General features: G+C 44.5%; 1 protein-coding gene across 2 annotated transcripts in view; it reads left to right on the forward strand.

The window, feature by feature from the left end:
* Positions 1-21,725, forward strand: part of CSMD2 (CUB and Sushi multiple domains 2) — a 683,179-nt gene that overhangs the window by 430,907 nt on the left and 230,547 nt on the right. For both annotated transcript variants that reach the window (XM_055586466.1, XM_055586467.1), the window contains exons 14-15: positions 12,715-13,041; positions 17,179-17,373. In XM_055586466.1, the coding sequence (XP_055442441.1) occupies positions 12,715-13,041; positions 17,179-17,373 (522 nt within the window). The remainder of the gene's footprint in view (positions 1-12,714; positions 13,042-17,178; positions 17,374-21,725) is intronic.

The raw sequence follows: 21,725 nt of genomic DNA on the forward strand, positions 1-21,725 counted from the left end.
TCTTTCAAGAGTTCCAAGCAAAGATGAAACATCATGAGAATTTGTGATTTACAAAAATCCATTCTGGAGCCAATATGTAAGATGAATTCAAAAAGAATGAGATTTATAGACAGAAAACCAGGTAGGCTATTGCAGTAGGAAGAAGACCTTCCCTTAATAGGGTGTGATGAGGATGTGTGACAAGTACAAGAGACATTGAAGAGAGAATCAGCAGAAGTTAGTTACAGACTGGATTTGGGAGCAGGGAAAAGGGGTTGATATGTTTTCCTTAGGCAACTGGGTATTGTCACTCATGGTGATAGGGAATGAACGAGGCTTAGGAAAACAGATAAAGAGATCAGTTCTGCACATGCATTCGAGGTGCTGGTGGGATCTGCAGTAGGGAAGCATATCAGACAGTTACACACCAAGTCTGAATATGCAGGAGGGTCTGGGCTACCAGTGTCGTTTAGGAGGCAAGAGCATGAGGAAGGTGCTGTGGAGTGAGATGTGGCCAAGGCAAAACCCATAGCTGAGTAGGCCTGAATTACTCCCTGATGCCAGGGAATGTTCCAGACGCAAGATTCTAGGAAAACCAGGCTGGGGAAAGAAGACTAGGAGTTCAGTTTGGGCCATATTTAGTTTAATTTGCTCTGATAAAATCCAGACTCCTCCTCCTGGGTCTAAAAGATCCATCATCCTCTCCAGCTCATCTCGTGTTCCTAGCTCCATGGTTCACTCTGCTCCTGCTCTGTTGGCCTCCCTTCTCTCCCTCACAGTCACCAAGTCTGTGCCCACCTCAGGGCCTTTGCACTTGCAATCTCCTCCACCTGGAGCAATCTTCCCTTAGGCCGGCTGACTCCGTATCATCAGGCCATGTCTCAGAGGGTGCTTCCTCAGACGGGCCATCCCTGACCCTGCCTTGAAAGCAAGCTATCCCCCTCCATTCACTCTTCCCCTCATTCCACCTTATGGTCTTTCTTACCGTTTAGAATCCAGACTTCATGAGGCTGAGGACTTGACGATCTGTCTGGTTTGTTAACAGCCCCGCCCCCCTCCCCACCATGTCTAAATTAGTCTTTGTCACACAGCAGATGCCCAGTGAATATGCCAGCTTGGTAAGGACATTCCAAGGTCATTCAAAGGGGCTGTCAGAGCTGGAGTGGAAAGCCTGGGGTGGGTGTGATTGAAGACAGAGGGAAAGCATTTCAGGAACAAGAGAGGGCTCAGCTCAGTCAAACGCCCTACTCACCTAGTGCAGGGGGCTGGTGCTCATGCCTGCCTAGGAGGTGGGGATGGGAAAAAACAAAGAAATGCAAAACTTAACACAATTCATGGCTTTACGTCAAATATTAACCGAAGGGGACATGTTCCATGCTCGGTAAATACGTGGGCAGCGTCATCCCTTTATGTCTGATGCTCCTTTTGGAATGTGTATGTATGAGTTTCCAAGGAGCTGACCAGGTGGCTCTAGTGGTAAAGTATCCACTTGCCAGTTCAATCTCTGGGTCAGGAAGATCCCCTGGAGGAGGGCACGGCAACCCACTCCAGTATTCTTGCCTGGAGAATCCCATGGACAGAGGAGCCTGCTGGGCTATGGTCCATAGGGTCACAAAGAGTGAGACACGACTAAAACAACACACACATACTCATGCATGCTTGCATGAGTTTCTAGAAAGCATTCTCAGTATTCTTCTCAAAGAGAAAACCAAGCACTAACTTCATCTTGTTTGCGATAAGGATGAGCCCAGCTGGGTAGCCAGTTTCAGCCTCATGTGTGTGACCTTGAAGACCTCGACCAGCTTCCCAGGGCCAAAGGAAGTTAATAATTTTCGCCAGCTCCAGTGCCAGAGATGTTAAAATGACTCTGATGAAAACTACCGTACCCTGAGCTTCTGAGCAGAAGCAGGTGAAAGGAATTCACTAGTGGGTTTGTGAAGCCCCTGCCTCCCACTCAGCTCTAGCGTCCATCAGCAGGGATGCCTCAGTTTACTGGTCCAGAGATGCAGTGAAGCAAGAACCATCTAATTGGGCCTCTACTGCTTGGGTGAGCTCTGCTGGAGAAAATCGCCCAACCAGGCAAATTGGCACCGCTACACATTCATGGTCACTAGTCTCAATGAAGCCGGCACAGTGCCCAGCAGCCATCTGTGTTTCTCAAGTCAGTCTGTTCTATTCTTCCCCGTGGAAGCTCCGCCAAGCCGTCTCCACCCACCTCCATCCTGGGAAGAGCCCACCTCCTCACCTTACCCTGGAGAATTATCATCTTGTCTCCTGCCTGGCAGGCAACATGCTCAAAATCCAAATTTCAAAGACACCAAGCCTGCAGCCCATCACCGTCCCATCCCCATCCTTCCTCTCATCTTCCCACGTCTTATACAGAGACGCTCGGTCCTCTCTACCATCAAAAACCAATGTGCCTGTAGCTTATACTTCCCATTTAGGCTTTAGATCAGGGATCTAGATCAGGGACCTTTAAAGGTGCTTCAAGCACCTTTAAACTAACAGTAAGATGCAGTACAGAATACATCCACACACAGGCACACACACACACACTGGGACATAATTGAAACAGATTCACAAACAGTATTTACCTTTAACCCTGTAATGCACTCAGGTATTTTCCACTCTCTTCCCTTTGTTTTTTCCTTTTTTCTTTTATTTTAGCATCATGACCCACCATATCGCTTTCATGATGAGTCACTGTTTCAAAAATTTTGCTATTGATTCCCCCTCACCGCCCACTTTCTCAGGAATCTATGCCTCTTATAATCCATCCTCTTCTTCTTTAAAAAAAAATATATATTTATTTCAGTTATTATTTATTTAACTGACCCAGATCGTAGTTGCAGTGTGTGAACACTTTGGTTGCACCATGTGGGATCTAGTTCCCCAGCCAGGGATCGAACCTCGGTCCCCTGCATTGGGAGCGGAGAGTCTTAGCCACTGGACTACCAGACATGTCCCATCCTCTTTATTCCATGTGGCAGAAGCCTCTCCCATTCTGCCACATCCTTCCCATCAACATGTGAATTTCTTCAGGTCCCTCTTCTCTCACAGGTAAATTTCTTTATCACCCTACATGTCCGTGCCCATTCTTGAATATTTTCCTTCACATCCAGATCCTTTGACGGGATGTCTTCCCTTGCTGTAGCCACTCTTCACTTCCCAGTCCCTTCTTACTGCACATGTTCTGACCTCTGTGTCCACCACACCTGGAAACTGCTCTCACCCAGGTCACTAATGAGCCTCCTGTTGCTAAAATTCAATGGGTTTTACACAGAGGCTCCACTCTACTTCAGAACAGCTAGCCTTTCCCTCCTTCTGGAAACCACTCTTGTGTTTTTCCTCCTACCTTCAACTGCTTTGTCTCCATCTGCCCTGCCCATAACTTTTCTCTGCTTTTATCTTTATTAAGTTTATTCTTCCTTCTCTGCTTAATCTTGTTTGGTTATTCTCTTTGTCATGTTTTTAGTTTAACTGCTCATTTCATGTATTTCTTTTTTATTTAATAATGAATAAGGCTATTAATTTTCCCTTAAATGCAGCTTTGGCCTAGTATCATTATCATTATTATAAGTAATCTGTATTGACAGCCTTTGCAATGTTCCATGCTGTCTGTTTTTTCTTTGCCAACTTGATAACCTTGTTCTTTAATTTCCCTAGCTTATGATTCTATTCTGAGCATTTATCTTTGTGTTGAATGTGTTAGTAGTTCTTCATATGTTAGGACTTCCCTGGTGGCTCAGATGGTAAAGTGTCTGCCTGCAATGTGGGAGACCCAGGTTCAATCACCAGGTCAAGAAGATCCCATAGAGAAGGAAATGGCAACCCACTCCAGTACTCTTGCCTGGAAAATTCCATGAATGGAGGAGCCTGGTAGTCTACAGTCCATGGAGTCGCTAGGAGTTGGACACGACTGAGCGACTTCACTCACTCATATGTTAAACATAGTAAATTCTTGATTATACACACTTGCAAATATTTCCTTTTTTTCTTATTTTATTTTTAATTTATTTATTTTAATTGGAGGGTAATTACTTTACAATATTGTAGTGGTTTTTGCCATACATTGACATGAATCAGCCATGGGTGTACATGTGTTCCCCATCCTGAACCCCCACCCCATCCCTCTGGGTCATCCCAGTGCTCTGGCCCTGAGCACCCTGTCTCATGCATCAAACCTGAACTTGCAATCTGTTTCACATATGATAATATACATGTTTCAATGCTATTCTCTCAAATCATCCCACCCTCACCTTCTCCCACAGAGTCCAAAAGGCTGTTCTATACATCTGTGTCTCTTTTGTTGTCTCGCATATGGGGTCATTGTTGCCATCTTTCTAAATTCCATATATATGCGTTAGCATACTGTATTGGTGTTTTTCTTTCTGACTTACTTCACTCTGTATAATAGGCTCCAGTTTCATCCACCTCATTAAAACTGATTCAAATGCATTCTTTTTAATGGCTGACTAATACTCCATTGTGTATATGTACCACAGCTTTCTTATCCATTCGTCTGCCGATGGACATCTAGGTTGCTTCCATGTCCTGGCTATTATAAACGGTGCTGCGATGAACACTGGGGTACACGTGTCTCTTTGAATTCTGGTTTCCTTGGTGTGTATGCCCAGCAGTGGGATTTCTAGGTCATATGGCAGTTCTATTTCCAGTTTTTTAAGGAATCTCCACACTATTCTCCATAGTGGCTGTACTAGTTTGCATTCCCACCAACAGTGTAAGAGGGTTCTCATTTCTCCACACCCTCTCCAGCATTTATTGCTTGTAGACTTTTGGATAGCAGTCATTCTGACCAGCATGAGATGGTACCTCATTGTAGTTTTGATTTGCATTTCTCTGATAATGAGTGATGTTGAGCATCTTTTAATGTGTTTGTTAGCCATCTGTATGTCTTCTTTAGAGAAATGTCTGTTTAATTCTTTGGCCCATTTTTTGACTGGGTCATTTATTTTTCTGGAATTGAGCTGCAGGAGCTACTTGTATGTTTTTGAGATTAATTCTTTGTCAGTTGCTTCATTTGCTATTATTTTCTCCCATTCCGAGGCTGTCTTTTCACCTTGTTTATAGTTTCCTTCATTGTGCAAAAGCTTTTAAGTTTAATTATATCCCATTTGTTTATTTTTGCTTTTATTTCCATTACTCTGGGAGGTGGGTCATAGAGGATCCTGCTGTGATTTATGTCGGAGAGTATTTTGCCTATGTTTTCCTCTAGGAGTTTTATAATTCCTGGTCTTACGTTTAGATCTTTAATCCATTTTGAGTTTATTTTTGTGCGTGGTATTAGAAAAAAGTGTTCTAGTTTCATTCTTTTACAAGTGGTTGACCAGTTTTCCCAGCACCGCTTGTTAAAGAGATTGTCATTTGGTCTTCACTGTTAAACTTTTCTGAGTCCATGGACTGGCCCTCCAAATGGGTTTGTTCATGGAATTCTCCAGGCAAGAATACTGGAGTGAGGTGCCATCTCTTTCTCTGAGAAGATCTTCCCAACCCAGGGATTGAACTCGTATCTCCTGTGTCTCCTGCCTTGGCAGGCAGATTCTTTACCACTGTACCACCTGGGAAGCCTGGTGATTTTTGAAATCCAAAAAGCTTTCATTTCTGTAAGTTAAAATACTATTTCCTAACTTTAGTATAATGTTAAGAAACTCCTGCCCCACATCTGAGATTATGCAAATATTCCTTATATTTTCTTTTGGTATTTCTGTTGTACGAGTGAAATGTGGATTTATTTTTTCAACAACCAGTTAGCCATTTGTCCAAGACTCCCTTATTGATCAAGCAACATTTACCCTGCTAATTAAAAAAGTCTCCTTTATCATATACTACATTTTTGGATGTCTGTGTCCATTTCTGAACTTTCTTTTTTGGTTCTTACTGATTTCTCTTTTGATAACAATACAGATGTTGTTATTGCAGCTTTATAGTATGTTTCAGTATCTGAGTTGACAAACCTCCTTGCCACTGGAAAAAATAGATATTATGGTTGAAATCTTGGGCTCTAGAACCAGCTTTCCTGGGTTTTCAGCCCAGCCACATCACTTACATGTCTTGTGACACTGGGCAGGTTACTTGAACACCCAGACTTGGCTTCTACATCTCTAAAATGGGGATAATAATAATATTCATCTTAGAGGGCCACTGTGAGGCTTGGTGGGTCAAGACATATGACATCTTGGAATGCCAGCTAGCACCTCATATGCTGTTTTTTCCTTGTCTCTCTCAAGGAGTGATTAGATCTTTTTACCTATTTATTCCAACAGATTGATCACTCCAGAAAAAAAATTAATGTGGATCTTGCCTGGAATTGCATTAAATTTTTCCTGGAATTATGTTACATTTATACAATGATTTGAAGACAATTTTTATCTTAACATGGCTTCCCTGGTGGCTCAGAAGGTAAAGAGTCTGCCTGCAGTGCAGGAGACCTGGGTTGGATCCCTGGGTTGGGAAGATCCTTTGGAGAAGGGAATGGCAACCCACTCCAGTATACTTGCTTGGAGAATCCTATTGGCAGAGGAGCCTGGCAGGCTACAGCCCATGTGGTCACAAAGAGTCGGACACTACTGAGTGACTAACACCTTATCTTAACAATATGAACTCATCACCGAGAAAAAAAGTTTGTCTCATTTTGTAGTTTTCTTTTCTGCCTATCAATAAAGACTTGTTGATTATAGCTCATGTTTGTTTAGTGTTTTAGGGCTGAGTTTGATTTGATAGCACTTTACATATAGGATTACGTTTACACTGTGGATGTATTGATGTGTGAGTAGGTGAGTGTGAACATGTATATCACATACTATCTTATGGGAATATTTGTATCAAGATTAATTAAATAGCATGGCTACTACAGCTTGGCTAACATTTAAAAGTTCTGGGCCTAAAACTACCTACTCCCTAAATATTTTTCGGTCTCCTCAGATTTTTCTCTTCACACAATTTTTGTAATTTAAAATTTCCTGGGAAATTCTGCATTTTTTGAATATTTCAATTTTATTGGTATGTTGTACATACTATTCTTTTATAATTGGCACATCTCCTTAATTTTATTATCCAGTCTTTATGTATAAGTATCTTCTCTCTTTATTTCTTGAGGACCCCAATGAGAAGTTCTTTTACTGGTCTCTTCAGTTAACTTTTCTCTGCTTTTATCTTTATTAAGTTTATTCTCCCTTTTCTCCTTAATCTCATTTGGTTATTCTCTTTGCCATGTTTTTAGTTTGAGCTCTCATTTCACTTATTTCTTTTTTATTTAGTAATGAAAAAGGCTATTAATTTTCCCTTAAACACAGCTTTGGCCTAGTATCATTATCATTATTATAAGTAATCTGTATTGATTGATAGCCTTTGTTTCCTCTTCAAACTCAAGAACTTACTTAGGATAGGATTTTATACATTTTAAGCTGACTAGGAGTTTTTCTTTAGTCTTTTATTATTGATTTCTAGTTTATTTGCACTGTGAATAGAAAATGTGTCCTAACAGTTTTTGCTTTGTAGAGGCATTTACAGAGAGGTCTTTGCAGCCCAGCATAGAGTCCATCTCTGTAATATTCCACAGGCACTTGTGAAGAAGGTTCTGTTCCTTGTTTGCAGGTTACAACGTTTCATACAACATATACCCATTTCTAGTATTCTATGGATCCTTTTTATCTTTATTTACTTTTGACATCAGGTTAGTACTTTTTTATCCAACTCTCATGTTTTCTAAAATAGTTTATTTTGTCTGTTTCAGTGCTTTGGGCCAAATGTATCATAACTGTCATGTCTTCATTTTGGAATATGCACATCACCCGTTTTTTAAACGGCACCGTTGGATTTTGGCTTTTGTCTTGCCTCATTGGGTCTCTAGTGATTGAATTACCATTTTGAAAGCACTGACCCTGGCAGTGACAACACCAAAAGAAAAGAGAGTAAAAGAGCAGTTTTCAACAAAACTTCTATTTCTTACTCAAGGTCCTATTAAATAATAATCCAATATTAAGCATAGAAATTATGCATCTACTTGGTAATGAGTTTTCCACCTTTATTATTTTTCGAAAGTCCAAACCTTTTAAAGGCTTATTCAAGGTCGAGATTCTTGAGCACAACCTGGTAACTGCTTCCAAAGGGAGAAGGCACTTCACGTCCCTCCTTTACCTGGGTGATTGACAGTGGTGCGATCCAATCACCATACATTTTTTTAATCCTCATTTGGGACACTGAGAAGAAAGCTCTCCAAGAGAAACCTTCTGATGTAACATGTAAACCTAATTTTTCAGAGTGAGAGAGATGAGACCTTTGTTGAACACTGCGCACTCCTTTTTCCTGCCCTCATTGCAACAAGTCTGAATTATCCCTTGGGATAGAAGACTGAGCTTTACAGGACCAAGTTTCTGTTCTATTTGTCACCTCTATTTGCCAGTTTATCACCTCTGTCTCTCTAGGTGTGAAAGGAAATGTTCTGATAGCTGTTCAGGGGTCTCTTGGCCTGAACGCAAAGGGGGGGATCATTAGAGTCTTATGATATTATAACACTCAAGGGTCTAATACTATTATTAAAACTAATTTTTTATAGTTTGCATTTTCCTTCACCTATAGTTCTCAAACCCCAGCTGCACCTTAGGATTACCCAGGGAGCTTTTAGAACCTGTGTTGCACTGGGTTCACATCACCAAATAAACAGGATTCCTTGGGGCCTGAGCATTGGTAGATTGTAACACTCTTCTAATCTGAAGTCTGAGCTATCTTAGCCCTTTCCTTATTTTTGACTGTTCTGAGTCTCTTGAAAGTATATCTTGTCCCAAAATGAGGGTTATATTTTTCTAAGATAGATTAACCTGTATACATTTATTATCATAAATGATGTTTTGCCTCTTCCCCCCTTTTTTAGCATCTTATTTTACATTTCTCCTCTTTATGATTCCTTGTTGTTTCCTTTGAATTCCATTTTTTTGCTAAATTGACTGCTTTGCTTTTTCCCCTTTGGTAATTTTGAAGATAAGCTACTTTATAGTCTATTACTAATTACACTTAACATCTTTAAAGACACGCTCTAACCTATATTTCTCTAATTAACCACAGAAACCATATAACAGAACTTCTTGCAAAATGAGAAAATTAGCATATCTCCTTGCTTCAAACTTTATACTTTACATCAGACTAATCTGCATTACTTTACCCTGGGGTTTGGGCAGGAATAATATCTTTTATGTTCTCTTCCAACAAATATTTGTTACACTTGCATTCTGTTTTCTAACTATGTTTATAGCAATTATTTAGATTATTTACTATATGGTTTATTTGCTTATTGCCAATTTTTTTTTCATTTTTTATTAACCATAACTTTCCCATACTTGAGTTCTGCATTTTGATTTGTCTCTTGGTTGGGTAGAAAACATCTTTAAGTGTTTTCTGTTTTTTTAATGTTATATGGATAATATATTTTTTTCAAGGTCTTTGATACTGGAAGCAGTTTCTGTTGTCTTTGCTGTTTATCAGTTTGGCCTGGTCATACCCTTTTCTACTCTAAATTATTTAGGAACAGATCTGTACTGTGTCTAACAGAAATGTGTTGAGGATCACGGCATAGTGTTTTTTCCTTGTTTCCAGAGCTGACACAGGTATCCACTTTACAGACTTTGGTCAGTTCTTTTGGTTGGGACTTGGAACAGGATCAGGATATGAGGCATATATACTCACGTCACCATCTTTTCAGATCGTTGTTGTTTCGTTGCTCAGTCATGTCTGACTCTTATGCGATTCCATGGACTTGTAGCCCACCAGGCTCCTCTCTCAATGGAGTTTCCAAGGCAAGAATACTGAAGTGGGTTGCCATTTTCTTCTCCAGGGGATTTTCCCAAGGCAGGGATCAAGCCTGCATCTCCTGCTTGACAGGTGGATTCTTTACCACTGAGCCACCTAGGAAGCCCATTTTTAGATGATGTCTACCATTAAATACTCGTTGATTCATTCAGCAAATATTGATTGAGCACAGATAATGTACCAGGCATTGTGGCAGCCATGGGGATTCAGGGGAATCAAACAGACAAGATTTCTGCACTCATGGAGTACATATGTGTGTGTTGGGGAGAGAGAAGGACAAACCATCAAGAAACTAGTGAACAAGGCAAAACTAATACAATATTTTAAAGTTTAAAAATAAAATAAAATTAAAAAAAAAATAAAGAGTGATAGGAAGAGCTACCACATATAGCTGCTCAAAATGGTGCCCCTTGAGATTTACAACTTGGCAACTCTGGATAAAGGGTATAAAGAAAATGTGTGATAGAGTGATGGAGTGGGGATGGGGACTCAGCAGGCATTAATTAAATTCTCTGCAGCAAATGCATGTGTTCTCAGGCTTTCAGTGCCTCTGAAATTGTAGAGCTTTTCTTTGCTTTTGGTCTACCTTGATGTTGTTCTACTCGTAGGCAAGCCATGCGGTTTTTACCCTCTCTCTGACTTCAGAGAGTGGGCTCCGTTGGTTTCATATTCTTCATTATGTGTATTATGCTCCCAGCTGGACTGCCACAAAGCTATGGGTGGGATAGCTGTGTTGGGGGACATCTGTGTCCAGACTAGAGCTTCTAGTTCAGGGCTGATGTAATGCTTGGGGTCAACGGATCTTTAGCCGATTCTAAGAATACCCCCAAGGATTCATCTGTTAGACTTGTGAGCAATACTGTTCTCATACTGGGAGGCGGTGTTGCTGGGTGGCTAAGGGCTTGGCCCCTGGAGTCAGGTGGATTTGAACTAGCAAGGATTTGCATGGATTGGAACTTGCTGCTACCGTCTACTCGCTGTGTGAGCCTGGCAAGTTACCTAATCTCTGTGAGCTGCAGTGTCTTTTATCTTAAATGGGGTTATGGCCTTCTCTCCCCTTGGCTCGAACTTTCCATACCTATAAAATACAGAGATTACAGGGATGAGACTGAATGTGTTCTAGGGACCAGTTTCACTTTGCTAAATTTGATGGGAGGGCTTTGAGTAGCAGGTTGGAAAAGTAACACCCAGTGCAGAAAAGGGAAAGGTGGGTAGAGTCAGGAAAAGGAAGGAGAAACTCAACAGAAGGAATCACCAGTTCCTTTGTTTTGTGTTGTTTTATTTTTTTGCAAACATGATTTTAATATTATTTTTCACTTGATTATAATTAATAAGTCAAATATCATACTTTAATTTCAATATTATTAATATCCAACATCACTATAAATGTTATAAAGGCATTTAAATTTTTGTCCATATTAGTTTTTACCTTCTTTACACTTTATATATTAAAAAAATGTTTCAATGACCCTATATCATTTTTGCAATTAGAAAAATCAAATATTGCTTTCACATTGAAAAATATCACCCCCAAACCTTTCACCCTAATACAGTTTTTATTTGGGGGCTCATGTCCAGTATTTACCCATATATATGTAAATATTTATTAGCTATAATCCAAAGTGTACACATAATTTTATGATGTACTGTTTGACTTTAAAATGTTTAACATTGTTCCTTCTACAGGATCATATTTATCACTTTAATGATTGCATTCAAACCGCACCACATTAAAGGCTATAATTTACCTCACATTATTGGGCTGACATGTAGGTTGTTCACATTTTTTCCTCTATAATAAAATTATGTCACTGTAAACATATTTGTCCATGTGGCTCCTTTTCTTTTGAATTAATTCCTGGAGATTACGGAGTCAGAATATTTGAATAGTTTTGTGGCTGTTGATAAGAGCTCATTCACTCCCTTCCAGAACTATATCAACTTTACTGTGCAACTGACAAGAAATACATATGAGTTTCCATGAAGCCTCAGCAGTATGAGTTGTTCATTTTTTCCCCTAGGGAAATGGACTGCCTTTTCACATTAATTCTATTTTCTCTCATATGAATCCTCTGAGCATATTCTTTGCTCATCTTGGTGATGTTCTTGCATAAATTACAAAACTCTACTTCAGTATTGAGAGTTGCTCTTTGGCATATTTGTTGCAATATTTTTTTCATGCTATTATTTTCCTTTTTAATATTGGTTTAGTGTTTGTTTTTCCATTTATAACACTTTCTTTTGCCTCAGACTTACTCTGAGTCTGTTAGTTACGGGCATGACAAGGGTTTAAAATCAAGATTTTCAGAAGAGTCGATCCTTGGAAAGTAGGTGGGGCTTCAAGATAAGGTGCTGTTCCCTCTCTCTGCCAGTTTCTTCCAAAGCTCTGGTCTCTGAAAGATGGTGCCTACTGGTCACCTCCTTTAGCATAGTTTTGTAGCTTCCCAGTTGCCAGAATCCCCAAGGCACAATCATTTCCCCACCGAGAAGGTTTAAAGGACAGAAATGGAGTGGCACTATCTCTACCCTGGTTACCACTCAGGGGATCACCACCAGCTAAGAGGAACCAGGCACTGGGACTCCACTTCAGCTTAAATGGTGGTTTTTCCCCAACACGAGGGCCTGAGAGCAGCAGACACTCCTGGGATTGGCTCACCGCAAGGGCAGGAAGGCCAGGAGGAGAGCAACTCCGCCTTGCCCACAGTGTGCCAGGGGGACCCTTCCCAGCACCGCATGCAGCATGAACCCAGCACGTCTGCTGCCTAGAGCTCAGAGCCCAGCCAGTCCAGCCAAACCCCAGTCACCTTTTCTCTCTATTGCTTTTAGACTAAGCACATGCCCCCCTGCCTGCCCTCAGTGGCCTGGGCACAGCGCCAGGGACACTCACTGACCTCCATGGCTCTTCTCTTGCAGTTTCCTGCTTCTTCAACTTCACCAGCCCTTCTGGGATCGTCCTGTCGCCCAACTACCCGGAGGACTACGGCAACCACCTCCACTGTGTCTGGCTCATCCTCGCCCGGCCCGAGAGCCGCATCCACTTGGCCTTCAATGACATCGACGTGGAGCCTCAGTTTGACTTCTTGGTCATCAAGGATGGAGCCACGGCTGAGGCCCCCGTCCTGGGCACCTTCTCGGGAAACCAGCTCCCCTCTTCCATCACCAGCAGTGGCCACGTGGCCCGTCTTGAGTTCCAGACTGACCACTCCACAGGGAAGAGAGGCTTCAACATCACCTTTACCAGTGAGTCCGCCCTGTGGCCCCCACTGACTGTCCCTCTGAGGATGTCCAGTGCAGGGCATAGGCCAGTGGTGATGTGGGTGGACCAGTTCCAAGGACTGCAGAGCCAGGCATGGGGCTCCAGCATGACAGGAAAAACAGAAGGCACTCTTTTTTGTGGCTTCACTCATTTTTGAGCCTTTATTTCTAATAGATGTGTCATGTAATGTGAAAGGAGCCTGGGGCCCCATTTCTCCTCCCCACCCTCCCCGTCCTAGAAGGCCCAGCTAGAATCAGGAAGGGCCCTGCCGTCCTCCTCTGGTTACTGACACCTCTCTGCTGTGCTCTTCCAAGCCCTTGGATGCCTTCTCACTGCCAACTTCATGTATCCCCCATGAGGCCACTCACACTTTGTTTTGCCAATTCCTATCCCCACAGTCAAATCAGAAACAAGGGTCTGGAACAGTGTTTCTGTTTGGCTCTGAGACTCATTTGAGCCTGCTTTGGGGTCATTTCCTCCCGGCCCCAGTCCCAAAGTTGTCACCTCTGGTTTTAACACTGGGCCCCTTCTCTAGAAGCAAACTGAAGCAGTGATTCTTGTCATTTCTGTGTCTCAGGGGGTTGTAGAGAGGGTTAGAGGTGAAGGCAGAAGTTTGGACCCTGGAAACAGCAAGCTGCCAAAGGTAGCAAGAGGCACTGAGCAGGGTAGAATCAGCTACAGACCCGATGAACTTGGCCAACGGAAAATTGTCAGATGGGGCTGAAGCTGGGTCCCCCTGAGCAATTAACCAGATCCTTTCCCAGAGGTTGCTTATGAAATGCAAGTCCCCAAGCAAGCCCTGCCCCAGGCACACAGGACACCCAGAGCTGGTCCCTTTGGCACTTCCTAATAGAACTTATCTCCACCCAGCCCCACTTGGCACAGAGGTCTTGCTTCCTTGTCCCACCCGTCCCCAGGGTCTAGCTGAGCTGAAGACCACAGGTGCCAAGTGGGGGTCTTTAGAGACCCGAGATTCCAAGGGACCACTGAAGCTAGAATGCTTCTCTGATGTTTCCCTCAACACCTTCCTCAGGACACTGGACTGGATTAGAAACAGTCCATCTTCCCAGGGGCACCTCTCTCAGGGCACTCTTCTTCCCATCACCTGTGAGCAGGAGGAAACGCAGCCCAGTCCTGTCTTCCCAGTCTTCACAGTCTAGCGCTGAAGCACTGGCTTTAGACAATCTGTCGTCATCCCCACTTTCCCATGAGATCATGAGCTCTGGAACGATGGGGATACGGGGATACGCATTACTTATCTCTCTCTCCCTTCTGCCCAGTGCAGGGTCTGGTAGGTCATGAGGATCAGTAAATGTTTATTGAGTGGAAAGATTCATGAATGGCTAAATGATCTTTCCTCCCCTTGGTGGGAGTGGGAAGATGAGTAAGAGCCATCCCAGGGAAGCCTGCTTATCCAGGATGGGGAGGACCAAGGACCCTACAAGCTCAAAGCAGTATGGCTACACTGACGGAGGACCTGGGGGGGAAAAAAATCTCATAGTCTCCAAGGAAAACCAAATCCTAGTAGGTCCCCACTTTCCAGGAGAGAAGCAAATGCTGAGTTCTTGGGAGAAAGAGGCAGAAAGCCGCAAACCTAACCTGAGGATCAAACTCTCACCCTGCATTCCTCTCTAATATTCTTCCACCATGTAAAAGTGATACACATCTGATATGTCAATAGTCAAAAACAGGCCAGTTCAAGGAAGAAGTGCTGACCTTCACCTCAGATCCCCCTCCGCCAGAGATGAACACTATTACAAACATCAGATAATTTTCTGTGCATTTACACAGATAGAGCTGGATTGTTGTTTTTCAGTCCCTGAGTCGTGTCTGACTCTTTGTGACCCCATGGACTGCAGCATACCAGACTTCCCTATCTTTCACTATTTCCCAGAGTTTGCTCAAACTCATGTCCATTGAGTCGATAATGCCATCCAACCATCTCATCCTGTCGTCCCCTTCTCCTCCCATCCTCAGTCTTTCGCAGCATGAGGGCATTTTTCCAGTGAGTCAGCTCTTCACATCAGGTGGCCAAAGTATTGGAGTTTCAGCTTCAACATCAGTCCTTTTGACGAATATTAAGTGTTGGTTTTGTTTAGGATGGACTGGTTTGATTTCCCTACTGTCCAAGGGACAAAATCTGGCCCCATTCTAGCCCTGCTGAGTCAAAATGTCTAAGGAAGGAGGGCCTAGAATCTACATTTTTTACAAGCTCCTGAGATGATTCTGTTGCAGCTACTGCAACCACAGTCGTGGGCAAATGTTCACGAACTGGTATAGTCTCCCCCGCAGCGTGTGCGTCTCCTTGGCCACGTCCCAACCGACGATCATCTGGGCAGAGTTGGAATGTGCCCAGTGTCAGGAAGCTCCCCACCCGCAGACAGCACTCTCCACAGCTGGAGAGCTCTCTTCACACTAACATGGAATCCTTGTCCCTGTAACAAGGCTCAGAGATCCCGCTTCCACCCCCAGAGCTCCTTAGAGTAAACTGACCCTTTTTCCACGTGGAGTGTTTTGAACGCTGATGACAGTAACTGCTGATTACTGAGCACCTACTCTGTGAGCATCCTGCAGGCATCACGCCCAGCCCCATGACATCAGCTTCCTAGGTTAAGATCCATCCCCTTTCACCTGCCAGGAAGCTGAGATTGAAACAGGACGCAGGTAAAACTGGGCAGTACTTAAATCTCTGACTTAGAGCATTTGCTCTGAGACATTGGAGATAGCTCCATATCCCTGTGCAGTGTGAACATGTGTGTGTGTGACTGATAGGGTTCTGAGTAGACAAATGTCTGGACCTATGGGCCCCACACACCACTTTTCTCCCCAGTCCTTTTTTCTAAATGTCAGGGCAAGCTCATGGTCACAGTTCCTGATAAGCAAAGTTTGGGAGACAGAAGTCTAGGTTGACTTAAATTGCATTTCAGAGGGAAGGGGGTCTGCATCGGGGCTCAGCAGGGATCTCATGGTCATCTCCATGTCAGATGCTCCTGCGGCCCAGCCTCAGTAGGAAGGATCGCCAGCTTTGCCTCCAGCTAGATGATCTGACAGCTTCCATGGCTGCTTCTGTTTCTGACTGTGCAAGTGTTTCAGTCACTAGGGAATCTCAGAGGGCTTCACACTGAGTTCTTTAAAATAGCCCATGTCCATGCAGCCGTGGAGCCTGGTCTTCACTGGAAAGCCACTGTCCTTAAAACAGCCAGGATGCAAATAGTGTGTAGCCTCAGATTTGACTATGAGAACTGGGCACCCCTGATGGAGGAAGGTGGGGAACAGGAAGAAAGAAGGGAACCCAGACTTAAAGAGGACTCACCACCTGTCATGCGCTGCACCTAGCATTCTCCACTTGCGAATTCAAACCAACTTTCATGTTATTGCTATCTCAGAATGACCTGACCTGTGAAGTATGATCTCTATTTTATAGGTCAGGAAACAGAGGCTCAGAAAGATGACATCAGTTGCCCAGAACCATGTAACTAATAAGAGGCAGAACTTGATTAAACCCACAAGTGTTCTGACTCTTTCCTCTCCACCCGCCAACTGTATGATCAACCACGTGGGTGGAGTGAGAGGCAGCCTGAGGCAAGAAAGTGAAGGGAATGGCTTCAGACAGGGTTGATCCCAGGGCACGGGCTTTATGGTACTCGATGTCTATTACTGTCACAGGATTTAGAGTCCAGCTCCCCTGCAACATAAGTGATCCCCTAACTGTCTAAAGTTAGGGACACATAGAATGGATTTGACATTGAGGACACAGATCTACTCCTTTGCCATGTTGAGCCTCAGTTTCTTCATCTGTAAAGTGGGGTAATAATACCCATTTCACAGAATCGATACTTGATATTGATGAGCTGACAGGACAAACAGCCCGCTGCCTGACCTATAAATGTGCTTTAGAATGAAGTTGGACTAGATGCTCAGGGAAGAAGGACATCGAATTCAACAAGACCTGCTTTACAGCTCAGTGTGGTCTAGGGCAGACAGCTCTCCCCCCAGCATGTCAGTCTCTTGGGGAAGCGGGGGAAGTCTAGGGTTGGCCTTCATAATGAAGCTTCTTTTGGTTGGGAGTCCATCTGCACACCAGCTCTGTCTAATCACCTCCTTGACCTTCCTCCGCCCAGCCTTCCGACACAATGAGTGCCCCGATCCTGGCGTCCCAGTGAATGGCAAGCGGTTCGGTGACAGCCTCCAACTGGGCAGCTCCATCTCTTTCCTCTGCGACGAAGGCTTCCTCGGGACTCAGGGCTCGGAGACCATCACCTGTGTCCTGAAGGAGGGCAGTGTGGTCTGGAACAGCGCGGTGCTACGGTGCGAAGGTGCGTGCCTGCGGGCGGGTGGGGGGCGGAGCTGGCAGCCGGAGACACTGAGGAGGGGGACGGAGCAGCCCAAAACCCGGTGGTCCTCCTCTCCCAGGACTGGGGACCACCTTCTCACCCTCACCCTGGAATGGTCGAGTCTTTATAGAACAACATTGCACAGAAAATTGAGTTATAACCAGAGATTAAACTGGAGAAACGCTGGATCTAGACTGTCAGGCATCAGAAAACACCTCTTCTTTCAACTGGGAATGCTCTCCATACCACAGTAGTTAGGAGCCCTGCTCGCAGCTCCTTCAGGGAGCACCATCAGCCTGAAGCAGCCTGGCAGTGCTGTGAGTCTGCGTGTCTTTCAAAATGCCTTCCACTCTTTCTGTCTCCACACGCTAATTTCCCTCAATTCCCTAGGACATCTCCCAGGCTTGGCCTTGGTGCCTCTGTTAAACACTGCCTTGATATCCTTGCAGTCAATCTCCAGGAGACTAGGGGCAGACCAGCCAGGAAAAAAAAAAAAAAACCACGCAGCTTGAAGCAGGCACAGGATTGTTGTGGTGTCTCCTCAGTCCTGCCTTGCCACACAGACAGGTTTTAACGCAATTTCAGAGACCAGCCATCTGGTCTACCCAGCTTCAGTTATGGAACACACAAATAAAGTTTCTTGAGGGCAGGAATTATGTCAGACGTGTGCACCAAACACAATGCCTGGCACAGAACAGGCCCTTGATAAATACTTGTGAACAACAGACTCCTTGAAAGCAGTGATGGTGTCCAAGGAGGAGGCAGGGGCTGTGGCTCCTTCCTTCTGGAAGCCAGAAAGCTTCCTCCTCTCATCTCACATGATGGACAGAGGGTGAGACCTAAGGGACCTCTCCATACCCAGTCCCCAGACCCAGCTCTGAGCACCCCAGCCAGCAAGAGGGAAGGTCAGGAGCCCAAAGAATGGGGTATGCCTTAAAGGGGGCACAGCCCCAAGAGCTGACAGGCAGGGATGGGGAGGGAGACCCCCCAAGAGCACAGAGCCTGTGGCAGAGGGTCTGGCATCAAGGTGGGGCCTTCAGGTCAGAAGGACCTGGGCTGGAACCATGGCAAGCTGCCTTTTCCCTCTGAATCTCTGTTGTTTATTTTCAGCTGAAAAAAAAAAAGTGGGGAGATAATAAGATGCACATGTAAAAGGGGATTCCCAGCATAGGCGGAGCGCCTCATATAAGTATTGGCCATGCTCTTGCTGGTTGGTAAGCTCCATGAGGTTAGGGAACCTTCCTCGGCCTTGTATCCCCACAGCTGGCTTATGGTCTAACACTCGCTAGGTGCTCAGTCAACACTGGCTGATGAATCACTGAATGAATGAATGAATGAATGAATGACCTTTTAACTAGGCTAGAGCCTCCCTAATGGCCTCCAGAGCCCTGACTCTCATCAGACTGCCTTGTGTCTTCTCCCTGAAACTTACCCACTGAGTCACCCCGGGGGGCAAGTGACTTGACTTCTCTGTGCCTCAATTGCTCCATCTGTAAAGTACAATTAAGAAGGGGAGCCCTCTCCCAGGTGGTCGTGAGCAGAGAGGCAGTGCTCTGTCAGTGTTGACAGCGAGCGTGATGTTCACCTGATATTAACCATTCCTTCACCAGGCCCAGCAGAGTAGCGGTCCACTTTGGGGAGCATGTGGTGGGTTCATCTTTCCAGATGCCTGTCCCGCTCATGACAGACAGGTGCCGTCCTGCCCTCACAGCCCCCAGTCCCATCCACACCGCCCTCTCTGCCATTTTACCCAGCGAGTGAGCTCTTCTGGAAACAGCATAAGCTTCGGTGTCAGAGAAGCATGAAACTCCTGTCTTTGCCCCAGCCCAGCTGTGGACCTGATGGGTTGGGTAACTCCCTCCCTGGCAGCAGGAGGATAAACACGAGTGTCTGATGGTGGTCTTTGGGGATGAGACAGAGTCCAGGGTCTGGGGGCTTGTTGGTCTGGGGTCTCGCCTTCCCTTTAGGCTAGGCCCCTCATTCTCCATCGTGCTTCTCAACCTCCTCTCTTGAATTTTCCTCCAGTCCGTCTCGCCCAGGGCATCTTCCCTGCTGTCTCCTGCTCACCTGGTCTCTCTTTTCTCCTGGTTCCCTTGTTCCTCTTAAACCAGCAGCAGAGAACTCTATCAGACACTGGGCCTCACCATGAGTACATTTTCTTTACCAGTTCCCTGGAGCTTGGTCCTCTTTCCCCACCAAGACTGTGGGAATTCTGGGGCAGAAGCCCAGACCCCAGCACCCCTGAGCCTGTGGGGGCTCAGTCCCAGTGGGGCTGACCCCCCCTGAGAGGCAGCCTTCTCTCCACCACCCACCCTCCTGAATCTGCTGCTCCTAGACCACAGTTCTGCCAGAGCAGTGAGCTACTCCAGACCACGAGTGAATGCCCAAGAGAACTCGGCCTTCGTTCGTGGACCTTAAAGAGGATTACTGTTTGATAGGCAGAGTCTTAATTTAGAAATTACAGTTGTCTTGTTCATTCTGTCCCTGGGGAGGGAAACGCTTAGGGTTGGGGACAGTGGGCAACCAGAAATAAGGGGCACTCTGGTGGAAAGAGGCTGACTTGGCACCAGGGAAAGTCTGCTCGGTCTTCCTAGAATTATGGGCATTTGATGCCACCATGGTTTTCGGGGACCTGGGGAGCAGCAGATCAGAGGGCCAGGGTGAGAGCTGGACACCGCCTAGGTTGCCCAAGTCTGGACTTGAAACCGTGGAGCACACCAGGTAAGAAGCCCCTAGAATCTGGCCCTCCTTGGCCCTTTTCCCCCCTGTGCCAAGTCTTGGAAGAACCCTGCTTTGTAACCAGCATCTTTGTCTTTCCATTTTTTCTAGTTTTGTTTTTGATTAAGTATCCCCACCTTGTGGACAATTAAACGTGTAAGCTAATGGTCTTTTAAAAAGTCTTTTAATATATTCTGAGAGCCTCTTAGCTTTTGAGAGGCTGTAATAGGACAAGGGAGAAAATGGCTTCTTCTCCTAAATTTAGAAAGAAGGATGATCATCTGGCTGATATAAAGCAGAAGTCAGTCAGCAAACTTTTTCTTAAAGGGCCAGTTAGGAAGCGTTTTCAGCTTTGAGGGCCCTAAGGTCTCAGCTCAACTCTGCCATCATTATGGGAAAGCAGCTTTGACAAAACGGAAATGAAGGGGTCGGCTTTGGTCCCTGGGCTGTAATTTGCTGACCCCTGATCTACAGAACAGAGGACATAAGGGATCCGTGTGTTTAAAATCAGAAATTTCCTAGGAAAGACTTCCAAGTAGTGAAGCAGCTACAAAGGAACATGTGGTTCTCACCCCCACGCTCATCTCTTCCTCTCTCTTTTAAGCAGGGACCGATTCATAGAGCACTATGATGGGTGTTTAAAGGTGTCACCTCATATCGGCCATGTACCTGTCTAGGAAGTAGGTGTTGTAATTGTCCTATTTAAAGCACAAAGAAGCCAAGTCACTTGCCCAGGGTCCTTCCGGCTTGTAAGTGACAGAACCAGAATCCACATCCAGGTTCTTGGCTACCCCGTTACTGTAATTTTCTTGAATTCTATCACTAGAGAGAATATGATTTCAAACTTGTTTGTCAAAGACTTAAAAGCGTCTACTAATAGGATGAAGAGCAGGTTTTCCACTTACCATATCCCAGTAGAAAATTAAAACAAAAGGAAACATATTGCCAATCGCAAAAGACAAAGAAAACAAGACCCACAGAAGCATCATAAATTGACAGCATAAAAGAAGATGACGGCGGCAGGACAAGCACATCAGTTACGATAATAAAGGTAATTAAACTCCCTATTAGGAGACAAAGACTCTCAAACAGGGCTTTCAAAACTATGCTGTTTAAAAGAAATACACGGGGGAAAAGGAGATAAATTATCTGCAGTAAGTATTTATTTTCGTGTTTAAACTCATACTTGATGGTTGTAAAAAATTTAAATGCTACACAGTGCAATAAAGTTAAAGTGGAAATATTCGTTTCCTAGGCCCACATCCCAGAGCAAAATGGCCCATTAGTTTTGTGTAGACACATCTACATTTTTTTTTCCTATCTGTATGTAAAATTAATGTGTTAATTTTATACTTAAAAAAAATTCTTATAAAAAAAGAAAAATCCGTTCTCCCCACTCCCACAAGAGGGAACTAAGTGATGGTGGGAAGTCATTTGGGCCTCTAAGGAAGGAGGGTAGTTATTGAGTTTCTAACAATGTTTCATTAAATCTTCTGGCCACTCTTGTTGAGAAAGATGTCATTCTCTATGCATGAGAAATCTGCACAGCAGCAAGGTGAACTGACTTGCCTGAGATCGCCAGCTAGTAATAATCGAGCAGTTATTATGTGCTAAAT

The sequence above is a fragment of the Bubalus kerabau genome, chromosome 6 (assembly GCF_029407905.1).
Source record: "Bubalus kerabau isolate K-KA32 ecotype Philippines breed swamp buffalo chromosome 6, PCC_UOA_SB_1v2, whole genome shotgun sequence".
NCBI lineage: Eukaryota > Metazoa > Chordata > Mammalia > Artiodactyla > Bovidae > Bubalus > Bubalus kerabau.